Below are 18,567 nucleotides of genomic sequence, written 5' to 3' on the forward strand. Positions count from 1 at the left end.
ATAACAACAAATTATGGAGACAACAACACAGATATCCATACAACAGATTAAAAAAAGATCGAAGTGCCATCTGAAATAAAAACTGAAACTAAATTCTCGAGATATCATTCTTAGCACTATATATATCGAGTGTAATCGATATACAATCGATTAGAACTGATGAGTTTTTGACTGGATAAAATTTATTTTATTTATTTAATTTTAATAAAATATATAAATATATATATATATAAAGTATTGATTTTAAATTTGTAATAATCATTATCTTTTTCATTTAATTGTGAATATCATATATTTATGTAAGTTTGTCACTTGTGATTTAATATAACCTAATGTTTTTGTCTCTGTGCATATATGTAGATATGTATACTTTAATAATATTTCAGAATGAACAGTTTGTCAGATCCACGACGTCCCGAAAAGGAAATTCGCTATAAACCAACGGTTTCAAGTAATCAAGCACAACCAGGGGATGATTCTATACCAGATTACATAAATATTCTCGGAATTATCTTCAGTATGTGCGGTTTAATGATGAGATTGAAATGGTGCGCTTGGCTAGCTCTTTATTGTTCTTGTATTAGTTTTGCCAATTCTAGAGTCAGTGATGGTACTAAACATATCCTTAGCAATTTCATGTTATCAATATCTGCTGTTGTAATGTCTTATTTGCAAAATCCACAACCTATGACACCTCCATGGGCAACAGCGATACAATAAAATATTAGCTATTATTAGGAATTTATATTCTATACATTGAATTTATATTTATATGTTTATATACTCTACTGTTTATCGATTATTTTTAAAATATATTTATCATTATGTTATATAAAATTTTTCTATCATATTTCAAACCGAAAAATCAAATTAACGAAAACAGAAATACAGCTTTTTGGAGTACTTACCAAACATAATCGGTATTTTTTCATTTTTTTATAAATATATTTATCCAACTGATCAAACAAATGCCCATTTAGTGTTTCTCTTCATTCTCTTTTATTTCTTATAAATTATTATATTTCATTACACCAAAATCAACTTTGCACAGCATCTTTCTACAGATATTTTATATATTAAGACTTCAATTGAGTCCATAAATATTACATTTCTAAATATATTCCATATTGACTAGAATTATATGCGTTACACGCGTTTCATCTACTTACTTTGTACGCACAAGTATAATGTTTCAATTATAATTATTTAAAACCTTGCTGTGAAACATTATATTCTTTGATAATTTATCATCAATCTTGTGTGTCATGAAGTATGTTCATTTCTTTTTTTATATCATAGTATACTAATTTCTTTTTCCCCTTCTTTGATCTTATAAACATCTTTAATATGAAAAATCACTAATGGATGAAAAAGATTATATTTTTTGTTTTTAACTTTTTAACCTAAAATAATATAGAAAAACAATATTTATCTTATTGAGAGTTGAAACATAAAAAATTGTTTGATGTATTATAATAATTTATATAAATTTATATATATAAATGCAATAATCTCTTCTGCTATTTGACAAATGTATTGTTATTAAAAATGTATCAAAATGAATTAGCTTTTATTCTCTAACAAGGAGTATCGATACTCGATAGGCCAGTGTCATCGCATTACGCATGGCGCGTAATTTGAATCACGAAACAATTTTCTTACTCTCTAACCACGAACTCCAAGATGTTTCACTTTGTACGAATCTTAAATATTGTTCTTTTTTTATCGAACATATTGCATCTTTTTTTATTACCTTTTTCAATAGAACATTCTCATCATAACTATAATTTGCGAATAATATATAATGCATTTCCTAAAATAATAATTAAAAAAAACAATCAAATCTTTTGGCCTAATAGATAATAATTAAACGTATAGACTTTTAATTGTGCTTAACTTCAAGAAAAAGATAAAATCTATATAAATAAATAGAAAATAAATAAATAAAAATAAATAAAGATATCAATTAAATACCGAACTGTATTTAATCACATCCTCGCTTATAAAGATTTATCAACACAGTGTTCATCAATATTCAATTCGATTATTTGTTTTACAACGATTGCAGTTGAAATGTTTAATTGTCACTCGCAATTAATAATTCAATGTTTATTTATACATCCGACAATTGTATGGTTAAAATTTGTATATTGACAAATTACTTTGTAGATTCGTACATTGACTAAACTTTTTCATAGATTCATCAAATCATTAATTTTGCTACTCCATAGACTCGCGTCATTGACGAACTAGCCCGTAAATACTTTCATCTCCTTAATCATTAATTGTAATAATTTTAAGTATTTTAATTGCAATCGTTGATTCGATTAAATATTGTCTAACACCGTTTATTAATATTTGTCATACGATTATTTAATCGACAAATCAATGTTACCTTTTTTAAGCTTATAATCTAATTGATTTTCTCTTGTTTTATAAATCTAATTGTTTGTAAAACGTATTTCTAGAAAAACTTTGAAACTTCAAACCAAGAGAACAACGATCATATTGGCACAAGTTTTAATCTTCATTTCAATCGCAGTTGCCATCGATGATTCCTTTCCTTTACTTTCGATTAGGCTAGAAAAGTTGTCGTAAAAATCGTCGATCATTTTGCTTCTTTCCTTTAATTTCTTTTTTTTTCGTTAGACGCTACTTTCACCTCGACCCATTAATGTAATAGGATAAACATATTTTTTTCGCTTAGCATTAAAGAACGGCGAAGAGCTGTGTTGTGCGGTAGTTGGTGTAGGCGAAAGACCACGAAGAAGAGGCAAGGATGCATCACCGCTTATTCCAGTAGCATCGAATTTTCTTTTCCATTCGGCACCAAGATCAGTGGCAGGTGCCATCAAGCCTTTACATTCTGGAGAACTTCTAACGCTAAGGAATACGTCGTTACTGCTGTCGCGTTGACCGGACGAGCCCTGCAAAAAGGACGATTAGAAATTGGAAAGATTTAAAGGATTGAGGAAGGGAAGAGAAGATTATATTTGGGATACCTTAGCCTCAAAGAAATCTAAACTAGATCCGTTCGTTTCATTATCTCCTTCTGGAAAATCTACTTGCACGTGATGAGATGTACGTGACACTCTTGAGGAATGAGAGGATGCACGAGTAGATGAATTTTCCGATAGATCGTCTCTACAACATGCAGCCGTGCATACCCTTTGCTCTCTGAAATGAAGTTACAACGAATTACTTTAAAGATCTGATCAAAATGAATCGATTGCATTTAAACGAAGAAATGTTGTTCACAAAAGACCTTCTAATGGTAACCGAATCCCTCCTTCTTGGTACAGGCGGCGGAAGATCAGTTGTCAAACTCTTGGCACTTTCGTAGCTTGCCTCACTATTACCACTACTGCTATTACTTCCAATATTCTCCTCCCTAAGAAAGTAATTCTTCGCCGAGAGCATTGCAAAATGGAGATTGTTTTTGAGGTCGTCCGCCGCCGTTGACAAGTTTCCCGGAATCTTTGGTGTGCGTCTCATTGGTCTTGGTGGTGGTATCGGTGAGGGTGGATTACTCGATGTTTCTGATAATGTTTCGGGAGTAGCAAGGGGTGCGGTACGAGAGACATCTTCCCAATCTCCACGACGATTCGATCTTTATCAGTGAAAGAGTACAAATTTTAAAGTATGGCAGAAAAAGAGCAGAAAGAGAAGATAATTATTTAACGATTCGACTCTCTCAAACAAGAAGCATCTTTCTTCGAATGAAATGAATGATCAGAATAAAGTCTACAACAAAAAGGATAGGAAAAAAAAACTAAAACAATGGAAAAGATGTTTTTTTTTTTTTTAACCCACGATCGTTCTTAATCATCATCTATCTTGCATTACGAATATTGTAAATGATTATATTTTGGAATGATTAAATAGTGCTGTGATTTACTCGGGTGCTTCGAGTAAATAAGTTTAGATTAGAAAGCAGTGATAATGTAATATGTCGCGTGTTTAAAATGAAGTGAAGTAAGCGCGTTCAATGAAGTACGGAAAAGCGTGATAGATGAATTTTCCTAAACTCGTGTCTCTAAGATTTTATTTTCAACACAACGTTTATATCGAATTCCTAAATTATCCGATTATCGTACCTGTTCAGGGATTGCTAAAAAAATGTAATAGTCGAAAACTAATAATCTTATATTTTCAAATCAAAGTTCAATGGAAAAAGTGTCAAAAAGTAATTAGAAATAGTTTCGCGAATTAGGTTTACATAGATCCTAGGTAGAGTAGATCCTTTGTAAGATCCTCGGTTCGAAATCACTCGAGATAAGGACTTTCTGTCGGATCCTTACAATTTACTATCGTCTGGTCGTGGTGTGTTGAGTAAGTCGCTAGCCAAGCTGACGTATTCCCATGGTATTCCTCTGGAGTCAACGCTAAGTTCTCGACCAGCCTGTGGGAATTCCGAAGGGCTCTGTAGTGATGTGAAACTCGTCTCGAGGCAAAGCTTGTGAGGTGGGGTCCCTGCTAGATTACTGCTCTGGCATTTGACTGGGGTCGAAGGTGAGAGAAGTGCCCTCATCTCTTGCTCAATCTCGAGCTCCTGGACTTCTGCAGGTTCACGAGCTTCCGATGGTTCAGCAGACGAAGCATGTCCAGATGCCAAACGTTGTGGCTTCGCTGGTCCCAGGGTTGTTACAACCTGACATATCCATACGCCATTTTTCCATGTTATCCTCTATGACCGCGAGAATTCCTCTATTTTGTTTTTTTTATTTTTTCAACGTTCACGTGTTCTCTTTCTCTCTCTCACTCTCTCTCTCTCTCTCTTACTCTTTATTGCGAAGGTCGAAGAAAATCGATCAAAATCAAATTTTCCTTTCTTCGTCGCTCGCATACAAAGAGACACACAGACAGACACACATGTTTTTGAGTGCTCCCACTATGATCTCTCCTTTTATATGTACTATAGATGATCCTGGATACAATAGGATGATAACATTCACATACGTTTTTGAAAAATAAATCGGATTCACATCGATATCGTGATGATAATAAAACGGGGGTAGGAGAATTGATGTATGATATGCTCAAACGATAGGTATGTATGTTACGATAGTGGAGTATGAACGGATTTTTTACGATGATTAACTTGGTTCGTGAAAAATGATTAACTTGCTGTAAACCGGGCTGTAAATAAAAAAATATCTTTTGTATCGCGCGTAATAAATCTGTTTTGTTTGTTCTTCTTTTCTTTTTTCTTTTTTTTTAATTATCTTATTGGAAAATTATTCATTTTTCTTATCTACTTCAATTTCTATTTCGACTATGGCTATTGTTAAGTGCTAATTATTTTCTAATTTTCGAATGATTAAATCAAACTAAAAGATATATCTATAGCTCGTACTATGTCTCCATAACATGCACTTGTGTATAATACTTTTAAGAATATAAGTATGATCAAATAAAAGTGAATTGTTTAAAAACGTAGCTAGAGAGCGAAAAATGTTAAATATTTAATTATCCAAATATTTCTTTATCATTTATCGTGAAGAAACGACAAAAGACATTTTCTCGAAAAAGACGAACTGTCGTGAGAAATATGATGGAATATGAAACCGGCATATTCCTAGCATGATTTTTTTAATTCTCATGTCCACTTGAAAGCATTCGTATTCATTTAAAATAATATTCACTTTAATTTGTTCTACTTAAAAATGCAATGGCGATATGACGTGTCACTCTATGCGTGATGAACATGCATGTTCGGTGAAAGTAAGTAGTGTCATTCAAACTAAAAACGAGTTGGTCTCTTGGTAAGAAAACCCTTTACTTACTGCAACCCTATAAACACATAGACATAACAATTGTCTGCATACAAACTAACGATTGACATGGAGTTAAATGATTCGTATATAATTAACTACATGAAAATGAAACGTGAAGAAATTGTTAGGGTATACGAAAGTGAATTATACACGACAAGGTGATCATGAATATTTTCATGATGTATAATCGTGAATTGTATAAAACGTGCAATGTGAAAATTGCATAAGGATAATTATGAAACGAACGTGGATTACGAACGTATTTCGCTTGAGTGAAATTTAAAGACGTCGAATTGAAAAACAAAAATCAAATCATTCGAATTAAAACAAATTTCTTTATACCTATGTAACACAATATAAGAGGAAAATAGATAGATAAATAGATGGATAGATGGATAGAGAAAGAGAGAGAGAGAGAGACAGGGAGACAGAAAGAAAGAGAGAAATGAGAGAAAGAAATGGAATAAAGATAGAATACATTATCATAATTAAGGTAACTATACAAAAAAAAAAAAAAAAAAAAAAACAAAAAATAATATGCGAAGAAAAATAATGCGAGAAGGAAGTAAAACAAAAAATGATTTAAAGAGAAAAGAAAAAGAAAATAGTGCAGGCAAGTAAAAAAGAAATAAAAGATAGAAAAATGTATATAATATAAACATATATAATATTTAAATTGCGAATATCTAATGAGACGTCGTTTGGTTTGTTGAATACCTTGTCTCGTGGCAGGAAGAGGGTGTGGTGGCATAGGCGTCGGCGTTGGGGTCGGCGTCGCGGCCACGTGTCTTCCAAGTATTTTCATGGTGTAGTAGGACGTGTCGTTGATTAGATGCTTTCCTGTACGTTGTTACATCTACTTGGTAAGATGTACGCGAGCTTGGGCCATCGGCTGCATCCTTGGTTGCATCTGCTACCGCATTGACAGATGCATTGGCAGGTGTATTGGTAGGTGCATTGACATCCAGCACGGTACCGGTCCGATCTCTGCACGCTGACACCTAATCCACACCACACACCCTCAAGCCACTGTCATTCCGTTGTTTTTATCACCTTCTTCTTCTATTGAAAATTATCCTATCCTTTTCACCTAACCTACTCCAAAGATAATAGACTGACAAGAGATGATTTACAAAAATTCAACTTTATTTTTCCTAAATCGATCTCGAAATTGTTTTCCTTCCTTGCTTTTTTGTTATTTATGCGTGTGAACAATTCCGAACTATTCGGATCATATAACAAGTTATTTCCTTCACGATATATATATATGTGTGTATCTGTATTTGTTTGTTTCAATAAGCATTTAATAAATAGAAGTTATGAAATGTTGAGTATAATGAGTCGCTAAGAATGTTCCTACAGGAAAATACGTGTGTTTACGCAGAAAAGAAATAAAGTAAAAAAAAAAAAAGAAAAAAAAGAAAATAGAAATAGTGAAACTAAATAGAAAAAAAGCGTATGTAATACTAGTCTACAATTTAACGAGCTACAAGCGTGTTAATGCAATATTCAAATAATGATGATAAATGTTTCTGACCTGTTCACATTAATCTATACAAATTATAATATCGGTGTTAAGACGCAAAAAATATATATATATATATATAATGGTTTTCCTTCTTGTCTGTTGATATCTTACATAAATATAAATGAGAGTAATACTAATATTAAAAGAACTAGAGAGGTAATTATTCCGTTCGATGAATCAACAAGAATTATAATTTCGATGGCATAAATAATATATTGATAAAAATAGCGTACACAGTGCAGACTATACAATAGTCAAATCAATCTCGAAAATATTTTCAATTATTTTGTCTAAAGTATTATTTCGTTTAAAATAATTTTTAAATTATTTCATTTTGTAATTATTTACTCGCAATAAATCGGTCGTTTTGAATTTAATTTCTATAAGTTAAGAGAAACGATATTTTAACGAAACGAATGAACGAAATTTGTAAACGCGCAATTAATTATATAAAAAACGACTAATATATTATATAAAATCTATTATTATATACAAACGTATGAATTATATAAATGTATTCCATGCGTTACCAAGCAAAACATGCTGTTTATTGCTTTCCCTTAAATACTATTTAGAAAAATGTTAAGCGATCTAATGATTTCATTAATTCGACTAGATGCGTATATGTGCGCTTTTTATCAGCAAAATGTTTAAATAAATTTTATTAATTGCATTCAATCGCGCATACGCGATTTACCAAACAAAAATCAAATAAATAAGATTACTCTATGATTCGACAAACTGATGTTATATGTATGAATATATTTACACGCACGACAACACCAGGATGATTCTGGATAATTCTAATGCTACGAAAAACATATCAAAAAGAGATTTATATTCTTACTTAATACGAGGAAGCACGACTAGACACACACACACACACACTCACAATCAATTGAAAAATCGTAACTTAATCATTGAACGAATAGCAATTACGCACATACATTGTGTGTAGTACTGTATCTAAAGTAACTAAATCACCAACGTTTTAACTATAATGCATTAAAAATAATCTATCACTCTTTAATATTATTGTCCCTTATAAATATTAATATAATATATGAAATATAATATAAGAAGAAAGTTTGAATGCAGATAGAACAAGAAGAAGAAGAAGAAGAAGAAGAAAAAAAAGGCAAAAATAGAGAGAGAGAAAAAAAAAGAAAAACAGATGCAATATAATTCCAAAAAATTGTGCTGTTATAATAATAATGATAAAAACGATACTCGATTAAAAGTTAATATGATTAAAAAAAAAAAATCAATCGTAAAGCACATTATTTTCGTATTTGAATAAAATCTAAACTATTATGTATCCTTCCGTTCGTATACCTCCACATCGACGACAAAAGAAGATGCAGAATTTTCATTAGTATCTGGATTAGCAAAGTGTACTTGTTTTCGATTTGAACTACAATCGTCGATGTTGATAACTACAGGTAGGACAGTATCTTCTTCCTTGGTAATATCAGGATCGTCCGTAGTTTCTTCCAGAGGCTCGTAATGGCCCAGCTTTACAGAGGGACTTCGACTAGCCGGAGAATGCTGTACTTTTTTTATCTGCCCGACTATGCTCGAGTCGGCCTGGCTTACCTTATTCAAGGCCTTCAGTATGTTATCCGGCATGTGGTCCTGTATCATCACTGGACTTATCAACACCTCGTCGAAGTCGCATGGTCCTGCCCACAATGCTTGGTAGACTGGTTCGCGTTTAGACAACACCTGTCTGAAATCCCATACGACGTATATCTTTATCTTTCTTTTCTAAACAAATTCTATTGAAAACATTAATAACATTTAAAAATCAAATATACGTTTACATATATACACGGTGAGTCACGGAACGTAAATAATTTTTTTTGCAGAATTTGATTCTTTATCAGAATTCAGACAACAAATATTAGGCATTCTATTTAAAATCCGATGATCTTAATATCTCATTAAATAATGACATTCAAAAAAAGTTTTGTTTACCATTACATTCGTTCCCAAATATAGTTTAACTATGCAGGAAAAATGTTTTCATACAATATATATTTTACGAGTTATTTTAAAACGTCATGTTTCGTGATTCATCCTCTATATATATAAATGTATGTTTGTAAATTTATACATTTTTGTTTAAATTTATTATATATATTTTACGTCGATATATCATTATTTTTAATAATTTAAAGACTAAGCCACATACAGCGATACTTGACTAAAAGTATGCTAAAATCTGTTTATCTAAGGATCATGCAATCAACGAATAGACTCTCCGAAAATTTAGTTAAAAGATTAGATTTTCTAATGAATTACTATTAGAAACATAAGAGAAATACACAATGGATAACTAAATATATTACTACTACGCGTTAGTTGATAATCGTAATGCTTTTCTGCTCCCCCCTTTCACCTTTCATGCATTATTATATTAACGATAATTTCTCTCGTTAAATCTGAAACGAAAGGGTCAAATATGGTGCAATAGAAAGAGAGGGGTTGTCTATAGATCGTGTCAAAACAATATTATGGGAATTGACCGAAGATGCATGCGCACTGACATATCTCCAAGATGCAATACCCACTGTAGTCCTGAAAATAGAAAATAATCAAATGAACGTACCTCCACCGTGACTCATACTTTTTCCTAAAAATAAAAAAGAATGTCTTTCGTTAGAATTGAGCTGAAATTTGTATATTCAGCTCTATAATGATAGATATATTTGTCTTATAACTAAAATCACACAAGAGATAGAATCACGCTTATATTGGTAGGACAATATTTAATTCAATTGCGATCCTTAATCGTTCCTTCAATGAAATATTATTTAGAGTCTCGGGCAAAGATAATTGGCAAAAGATTGGATACTTACTCGCCCTTGTTAGGATGATGCCGAACAACGTGAATAATTCTACCAGGTGGAAAAAGTGGCATATGTAATGTCAAAGCTATACTCGAGTCCGTAGGTACGATTGCTTGAGATCGTGCTAGATCTTTATCTCTTTGATACTCGCTGATACATCCACCAGCCTCCATATTAGCTGCCGACGTGGGTGTCGAGCTACATCCGCAACACATTACCGAGCAAGCTATCGTTTTCCACTGAAATAAAAGTACAATGCGACATATAAATTTGATACTATCGATTTTCCTTCCTTCTTTTTTTCATAGGGGAGCAAACAAGAAAGAAGGAGAAAGGATATAAAACATGGGGATATTTTGTCAATTCTAAAAATACATTGTATGGCTTTAACTATATATATATATATAAAGAATTTGATCTTCTTTTTTCTTTAAGAAATAAACAAGAAAAGAAAAAAAATGGACATAAAACGTGCCTTGGGATCGACGCTTCTTTTTATCGCATTTATAAGGTCGGCCCTTAAACTTTCCATCTGTCGTAATCCTATCCTAGGTACAACGTCCTTCCCTACAACTACGGAAGTCGTAAATTCTTGAGAATATTGCTGAGCTGGCATACTGAGCAATCCACCGGGTGGTGCGAAAGAAAAACATATCAAATCCGGATATTCTTGTCTAAGTAAAATTGCAAGTATCGCAGCGGTACCTGCACCAAGGGAATGACCAACCAATGTCAATCCAAAATGATCGGTGCCTCTCGAAGGATCCTATTAAATAAACGGTTGAAAGTAAACATAATTAGTGTTTATACTGTGTTACTGTTAACCTGTTACTACTTATTGCTACATACACGATAAAATAACTTCATATCAATAGTAAGAAGGAACTAAGCTGCACACGTTTAAGCTTAATACCTTTGATAGTGCTCGCGCGATAATGTTCTCTTCTTGAAGCTTCTTGCGTATGTATTCTGCGGCTTGAACCATACCCTTGTGACCTAGCCAATCGTCTTTTGGCGGAGTTAATGGTAACACTTCGCCTTCTGCATTTAAATCTGTTAAAACGTCTTTCATACTGAGCGTTCCACGTATACTAACGACAACCTGAAAATCAAAATAAATAAAAGAATTTAATGATAAAACTTATTTGAAAGTTTAAACGTTTAAAGTTTTGTGAAACTATCAAGAGAAGATAATAGCACAAGAGTAATAACAATAAAAATTTAATGAAAGTAAAAAGTTACGTGATATACATGTATATACGGAAAGATTTTTTAGAAAAATTTTAATGAAACTCATTAAACGATTTTAAAAAGGGCCATCATTAAAGAGGAAGATCCATCGTGTGAATTAAAAAGACCAAGTTTCTACTGCCACTTCATTCGTATTTAATAAGTAAAAAGTATTAAAAGGAGAATAAGTAAAACCTTTCTTTTTGAGTAATCAAGTGCTACAAAAAATGGTGTTTCTCCGACGTCCACATGAAAGGTAGCATAAATAACTTCAACTTCGCCAACTTCGACCATTTTCCTTAGGGCCGCATAATTACATTGACAACAGTTGTCTTCCACTATCGTGGCTTCGTCCTCATGATTGCCGCACGGAAAGCAAGTGCATCTTAACCTTGAATAAATTGAAAAATTAAATGTCACTTCGTTATAAATGTTATTGCATTACATGATATTATTCTCTAGAGTCCAAGGAGCAGAGTTCAGGTTGTTTTTAATACCAGCTTGGCATTGAATTACTTAATATGTATTTCGATAAGTCATCGCATAAAGAAATCGCAAAGCTGTTTCCATTACTTGGGATCGTTTAAAGGAGGGATTGATCATTCTCAAGCCACGTGTCGCTTCTAATATCCGGGTATAATGAAAGCTTAGTGCGTGATTTTCGAGAAAGGATTACCTCGTGCACAACTGGCAGAGTCCCGTAGAATGATTAACGAGGAACATAGGCCAACCGTAGGCAGCGAGGGCGAAGTGCATATAATGAATGGCCAACTGGAAATGGCCCAGATCGCCGTCCTCGGTCAAGGAGAGAAACTTAGTACGAGGCGTTACTGGCACGCCTGAGAGGAACTCATACGTGTCGTTTTTCTTCTGTTTCACTATCAATTCTCTTTCGATTTTCTGAAATTTTCGTAAAAGCACCAGCCCGGCTATTACGTCCGATGGTACCACGTCAAGGTCACGGAAAAAGTCGCTTAAAAGTTTGGCAATGTCAGCGAAAGAATTCTATGGAATATGAAAACAAAAAAAAATAAGACAAATTTATTTAGCCAATTATTGAACCTTTGCTTTTTTTTTCCAACGAACGATAATACTTACTCTATTTCGATCGGAATTTCCCATACAACAAAACAACAATCTGCATCTGTTGTCCCAGCTATCTTGATAGGCACGTATAACTTTTCTGTAAGGAAATTGAAATAATCTGTGAATGTAGATGTGATGACCCATCAATTCTTTTGGTTTTCATTTTTGCAACTACAACTCTGTGATAGAAACGAAAAATGTATCTATCTTATGCTATTAATATCATCAAGTATCTCCGTATCGGAAGGGTAATGATGTATATTCATATAGGCTTCGATCGATCGCTTCGAAATGTCTAGTCACTGGAAAAGATATGAGCCAGATTGCTTTTCCAAGTATTAGCGTAAATAATGAAAAAACTTGAAGAGAGAAAGAATAAGATATTATTTTAAGTATAGATTTCTATATAACTAAACTGTTCGATGAAAACTATTTTGTGATTCTTCGGATTAATTTTATTCTTGTTACATTCCTCGATAACGGATTTATCAAATATTTCATTTACTATCGTGACCAGTGTTCGATAAAAAAAAAAAACTATAAAATACAGAATATCGCTGATGGATATTTCTGTAAAATAGAGAGAGAGAGAGAGAGAGAGAGAGAGAGAGAGAGAGAGAGAGAGAGAGAGAGAGAGAGATAGTTACCGTTGTCGCCAATTTCGGCTTCTGCTACCACTGCGTTTGTAGTGTAATCTACCTCCCCTCGATTCCGCCTCCCTCATGCTACGTTGATATTTCTTCATTTTCACCCAGGATCTGCCGGCGGCGTCGTACGTACACCATACCGTTACCATCACAAACGCCAACACACACCAATTGCATATCACCAAACCTACGAATCCATGAATATTTTAGCGAGTTTTTACGTGATAGCGATCTACATTTTTGATCTCTTCATGATACATTTAAATTCTCTGAACAAAGAAATGAAATAAAAAGTATATTAAAAAAGTGGTAGATATATCAAACAATTTTAAAGAATTCATATTATTCATTATTTTTATATTATCGTAGTTAATTAAGTATGTATTGCAGAATAACGTTGGTTATTTTATTTAAAATTACTAATTAGCTATGTTCATTCATCAATTTTTTCCCAAGTTATTCGCGCCTTTCGATTGGCATCCTTCCAAACATCGTCGATAATTGTGCTGGCAAGCGCCATCTATCAGTAAGAAGATTTTTAACCCTTACGATATGCAACACATTTGCATATGCATAAATAACAACTGGTTGCCTTATGCAAGGGTTAAACATTTTTTTTACCAATAGATGGCGTTCGTTGCCGTAATTACCGACGATGTATGAAAGGTTGCATATTATTAGGCGCGATATATTTTTTTTCCTCTTATTATATAAATAATTAATTATATTAAGACATATGTGTGACATATAAATTACGTAATTTTTCGTTGATTTAAGGAACTTACCCAGCATCACGTCCTTAACTTGGTCCACGGGACAGGATTGATAAAATCGTGTTATCCAGGTAACTCCTGCACACAACCATCCAGCTTCTACCAATAAGAGGACTACAAGGAAAAACAATGATACGTGATATTTAATAAATATATTATGATAAAAATTGCTAGAAAGTATTTAGGACATGTATGCACAAAAATTATTGTTGATAGGCTTATTATTTAACGATTGTATGTATAACAAAGGCTAAACCTTTGTTCGTTGAAAAGGAAATGAACGACGTGCTAGCGTCAATGTGCTTGTCGTAACTTTATGCTGGATAAAGTTAAAGGTATTGGCAACGCTTTCTACTAACATCAAACTCGATGGAGCTTACGATAAAAGCATTTCTACCGCTGAGAAGAATGAGGAGACAAGAAAAAGAGAGAAAGAGAAAGAAAGAGTAGATCATCCTACACGACACGATAAAGGAACGAATGAACGGTAAGGGACTTTGAAAGAAATGCATTTGACCTAATTTTACGTTTTTCTAAGGTAACTAGATATGAGCATACATTTATACAAAGAAAATGTTCATAATCTTTTCTAATCCTATCGAAATATCTTATAAAAATCATGTAATGATAAAAAAAAAAAATAAATAAATCGGTACAACTATGAGGCTACAACGATCGCAACAATACGAAAATTCGTACGTGAAATGAAAAAAGAAAATCGAAGATAAACGCTGGTGAGGATACGTGACCCTTATAAGGAATCTACCAATCAGTCGAACGTGCTCGGAAAGGTCATCGAATTTTTTTTTCTACCCGAATCCATAGAGATTTTATTCGAGAAACATCAGACCACTGCTGGACTCGTTCCAAATTCGTTGATGTTGCAAAACTATCTTTCTCTCTTTCACTCTTTTCGTAGGACAGTTCAAATGAAATTATTCCAGTACGGTCTCGAAAATATTTATGAAGTAGAATGAAAGAATGTCAAAATATGATTGATTTTTAAGACTAGCATTAAAGATAATCGAATTAAAAAACGAAAAGAAGGAAAAACAATAAGAACATCAAGTTAAATAAATATAATATAAAATAAAATAAAAGAAAAAATAAATGAAAAAAATATTTCGTAGATGTATTACCGACCAAGACAGGATAAATCCGTCGTTTTTCAAATCTTTCCACATGCCTGAGTTACATATAGCAGCTAGCTAACGTACGTACACGCACATACACACAAACACATATATACATATACGATTCCTTCTCCCTAAGCCTAAATTTTCTCCCCTCTTGAGTGATCGTTTATTACGTCGGACTGAAGGGTGGAGAACCAACTCTTATTAATATTCGCCCCGTGGCCCTTAGGAGATTCCAAATACAGGCAAAAGTAAGAGGCTCGTACTACGAATCTTTCGTTTAACGATTCTTAATATGCCTCCTACTGCGTTAATCAATCGCATCGAAGTGGAAGTTAAATATGATTTATACGACACGACTAACAGCTAGTAAATAATTATAATGAATTACATCAATCTTTCTGTTTTAGATATGATCGACTCAATAAAACGTCTTCCGAAATATAGATAAAAAAAAATGTCAATGTTAACACATTCGCGACCGCTGACGTGAATTCACGTCTTTTCAAGTTCTATTTCTAATTGCCGCTGACGTGATTCACCTCATTTAAAATTTTAAAAGCTTTATAAAAATAAATTTTTATATATTTATATAAATTAAAAAAATATATATATATCAAACAAACAAAAAATTTATATAAATATATATTTAAATATAATATTTAAATAATTCATTATTTTTGCCAGTACTTAGTATTAAAAAAGGAAAAAATAATCCGACCGCGAATGTGTTAAAAGCCAAGATATCGATAGGATGTTTCTTCATTCCTTGTAACACAGAAAAGAAGCATATTGTTCTTTAATAAGTACTTACATAAGCGAATATAAAGTATATATTGCATTGGTGCCCTTTTTGCAGTATCCAAAATGCTTCCTCTCGTTGCAAGGAAACAGATCGAGAACTCCACCACCATTGAGACTATGAAAAGCACAAGATAGCCTAATATATATTCCCATAGAAGAAATATGCACATAATACTTCGATCCCATTGAAGGATTCCTAGTAGGACTCCAAGTACCGTCACCCTGTAATAAAAAAAATACAATGAAAGTTTATATAAAACCGTGTGGCAATATAATTTCTCAAAAAAAAAAAAATATTCAAAAAAAAAAATAAAAAAAAAAGAAGGAAGGAAAAGTCAATAAAACGTCTTAAAAAGTTTATCTAACTTGTTCGGATTAAATTGAGAAAAGAAACTTTCGAACTATAAAAGCGAAGTTATCTATGTGTCTCCCGAATTTTTCCTCACTTTCGATTTCACAATGGACCAAGGAGTAACAGAGAATGCAGACGTTGCTTAGGGCCATTGCAGAACCGAAAAAGAGCAAGAAACGCGTTATAACGTAGGAAGTACGAGAGACAAGTACTGCGTAAAGGGCAAAAAGGGAGGGAAAAGAGAGTTGCATAGTGAAAGAGGAAAAAGAAAAGGACAGTTAGGGGAGGATTAAAAAAAAAAGGGGGAATCGTTGCAATGCGTTATGGTTTTCTACTTTCTTTCTTTCTTTAAACTCGATCTAATATATAACGGAGAAAAAACTTGTAGTCTTTTGAAACTTTTTTTTTTTTTTCAACAATTTTCTTGAAATATAAAGAACAGAAAAACAAACAGAAAATGAAAGAAAAAAAGAAGGATTAAACAATTTTAATATTATTTAATATACGACCGATTATAATCACAGGCTAATCCGTTTGTAACGTGATGCACTCTAGATGCACTTTAAAGCTTTCAAGCCGTTAGATCAACCGGAAATGACCTTCAGAGATCAGATCAGTGATTTTCGACAGCAAATTACAGCAATGTGCCCTTCGATCCTGCTAGTCAATCACATTATCACGATCATTTGCCACTATAACGAGATCGCTTTGTATCGACGCATAACTGATGAGCGACAAAATGGAGAATGGAGTGAATGCTTTTGAAAGAGAACCCTTTCTGTCTACAAGAGAAAACAATTTCTAGTATAAATACATCTATAATATTATACGATGTAACGTAAATTAATTATGCATAAGTTTAACAAAGAAATTAATATAAAAAACAACAAGGAAAGAAAATATGAGAAATTAGAGATTAATCGATAAAAGCACGTTTGGTACTCGTATTTAAAAAAAAAAGTGTTAATTAACTCATGAAAATCATTTAATTTCTTCGTTTTACAAGAATCGTCGGTGATCACGATGAGACTTTGAGAAACAGCCCTAACGAGCTCCATCGTGACAAAGTTTGTAGAACAAGTACCACTCCATTCCCTGGAAGAAGTCCCATGAAAGGGACAGAGATAAAAAGAACAGAAAAGTGACAGAGAGAGAGAGAGAGAGAGAGAGAGAGAGAGAAAAGATGGCTAAGAAGTAGAGACGAAGGGCCGACGAAGTCTTGGATGCTACGTGGACCGTTGTATCGATTTACCTTCCAGCAGCTTTTCTCCACTTTCCACCATATTCAACGTATATATATATATATACTACGTTTCCCTCTTTGTTTGTGTGCTTTCGAAACGAGTGCATTTATTTCTACCTACAAACGTGTTCTTCCTACCAACAAACAGATTGTTTCCATCACAATGTATTCATCCCTAAAATATCATCAAGCTAGGAGACATTACTCTCCCACTCTCATTCATATCTATTCGTTTCTATAGCTCTTTCAATTTGCGTTATTCATGAAATTACTAATTGTAACACCCTCGTAATGACATTAACAGTGGTAACATAGATTTATTCGTTACAGTTTCAATACGTAAAAGCATTGTCAGCTAAAACATTGTTTTCGTTCTGATTTTTCTATACAACGTGACTATTTTGCACGATTATTAAACGATTAATTTAGTTTTGTAAATGTCACGAGATATATAAACGAATAGTATGGAAAATTCATGATGATCTGACTCATGTGTTCCATTTACAATATGAAGAAACATATTTTCCTGGCTCGTTAGCGAGATTAATAACTTCGAAATTGTTTTGAACGTTAAATTTTGTTATGAATTTGAATTAACCTACGAACTGAAAATGATCATTCTTTGTCATGTAATTTGAAATGAAAAAGAACACGATAATCGCGATACGTAAATTGCAGATAAACATAAATTGCAGAGAATTGTGTGTCAGAGATAAAAGATAAAGACATTGTTCTTTTTTGAAAAAAAAAAAAAAGGAAGAAAGGAAGAATGCAAATAAAAAGTAGTCGCCAATGTGTCTGCTTAATCTCGGAAAATCGTAAAAATGAAAAGGACGATTCTGTATTTCCAATCAAATCAAAAGTAGGTCAATTGAAGTTACTTCCGTTTCTCGCATTATCCGGGAATGCAATCTCTCACGTACGCATGTACATATGTAATACATATGGAATAATAAACATGGGAGCTTCGACATTAATATTTTACTCTTCAACGAACGTTCTCGTTCTCGACCAACTAAAGTGTAAAGTGACAAGGCATGCGTTCAAGCTTACGGAGTAGAAAAAAAATGAAAGAGAGATGATACAAGCTGACGAAGACGACGACGATGATGATGATGATGAAGACGGAGAAGAAGAAG

The 18,567-nt window shown here is 32.9% G+C and overlaps 2 protein-coding genes across 9 annotated transcripts in view; one reads left to right on the top strand and one right to left on the bottom strand.

The window, feature by feature from the left end:
- The first annotated feature begins 144 nt into the window (after positions 1 to 144).
- LOC107064656 (PAT complex subunit Asterix) lies at positions 145 to 741 on the top strand. Its single transcript, XM_015317591.2, has 2 exons — positions 145 to 299; positions 387 to 741. The coding sequence occupies exon 2, from the start codon at positions 388 to 390 to the stop codon at positions 718 to 720; it is 333 nt and encodes a 110-aa protein (XP_015173077.1). The 5' UTR covers positions 145 to 299; position 387; the 3' UTR covers positions 721 to 741.
- A 241-nt stretch (positions 742 to 982) lies between these two features.
- The window catches only part of inaE (inactivation no afterpotential E), a 32,402-nt gene continuing 14,817 nt past the window's right edge, over positions 983 to 18,567 (bottom strand). For 5 of the 8 annotated variants that reach the window (XM_089171326.1, XM_089171325.1, XM_089171324.1 and 2 more), the window contains 15 exons: positions 15,844 to 16,055; positions 13,906 to 14,007; positions 13,121 to 13,307; positions 12,486 to 12,570; positions 12,064 to 12,392; positions 11,583 to 11,778; positions 11,071 to 11,259; positions 10,633 to 10,923; positions 10,167 to 10,396; positions 9,917 to 9,940; positions 8,902 to 9,034; positions 6,495 to 6,778; positions 3,266 to 3,610; positions 3,003 to 3,177; positions 983 to 2,927 (listed from right to left, as the gene is read on the bottom strand). In XM_089171326.1, the coding sequence (XP_089027452.1) occupies positions 2,646 to 2,927; positions 3,003 to 3,177; positions 3,266 to 3,610; positions 6,495 to 6,778; positions 8,902 to 9,034; positions 9,917 to 9,940; positions 10,167 to 10,396; positions 10,633 to 10,923; positions 11,071 to 11,259; positions 11,583 to 11,778; positions 12,064 to 12,392; positions 12,486 to 12,570; positions 13,121 to 13,307; positions 13,906 to 14,007; positions 15,844 to 16,055 (3,064 nt within the window). In that variant the 3' untranslated portion in view covers positions 983 to 2,645. Of the gene's footprint in view, positions 2,928 to 3,002; positions 3,178 to 3,265; positions 3,611 to 4,301; positions 4,652 to 6,494; positions 6,779 to 8,901; positions 9,035 to 9,916; positions 9,941 to 10,166; positions 10,397 to 10,632; positions 10,924 to 11,070; positions 11,260 to 11,582; positions 11,779 to 12,063; positions 12,393 to 12,485; positions 12,571 to 13,120; positions 13,308 to 13,905; positions 14,008 to 15,843; positions 16,056 to 18,567 lie in introns of all 8 variants that reach the window. The other 3 variants (XR_016176150.1, XM_015317593.2, XM_015317600.2) reach the window with 3 other exon arrangements.

This window comes from Polistes dominula, unplaced genomic scaffold, assembly GCF_049000335.1.
Source record: "Polistes dominula isolate Pdom_NZ unplaced genomic scaffold, Pdom_raw_medaka contig_31, whole genome shotgun sequence".
NCBI classification, from domain to species: domain Eukaryota; kingdom Metazoa; phylum Arthropoda; class Insecta; order Hymenoptera; family Vespidae; genus Polistes; species Polistes dominula.

Coding starts and splice junctions, on each gene's coding strand:
- LOC107064656 (XM_015317591.2), top strand. CDS start 388: ATGAACAGTTTGTCAGATCCACGACGTCCCGAAAAGGAAATTCGCTAT.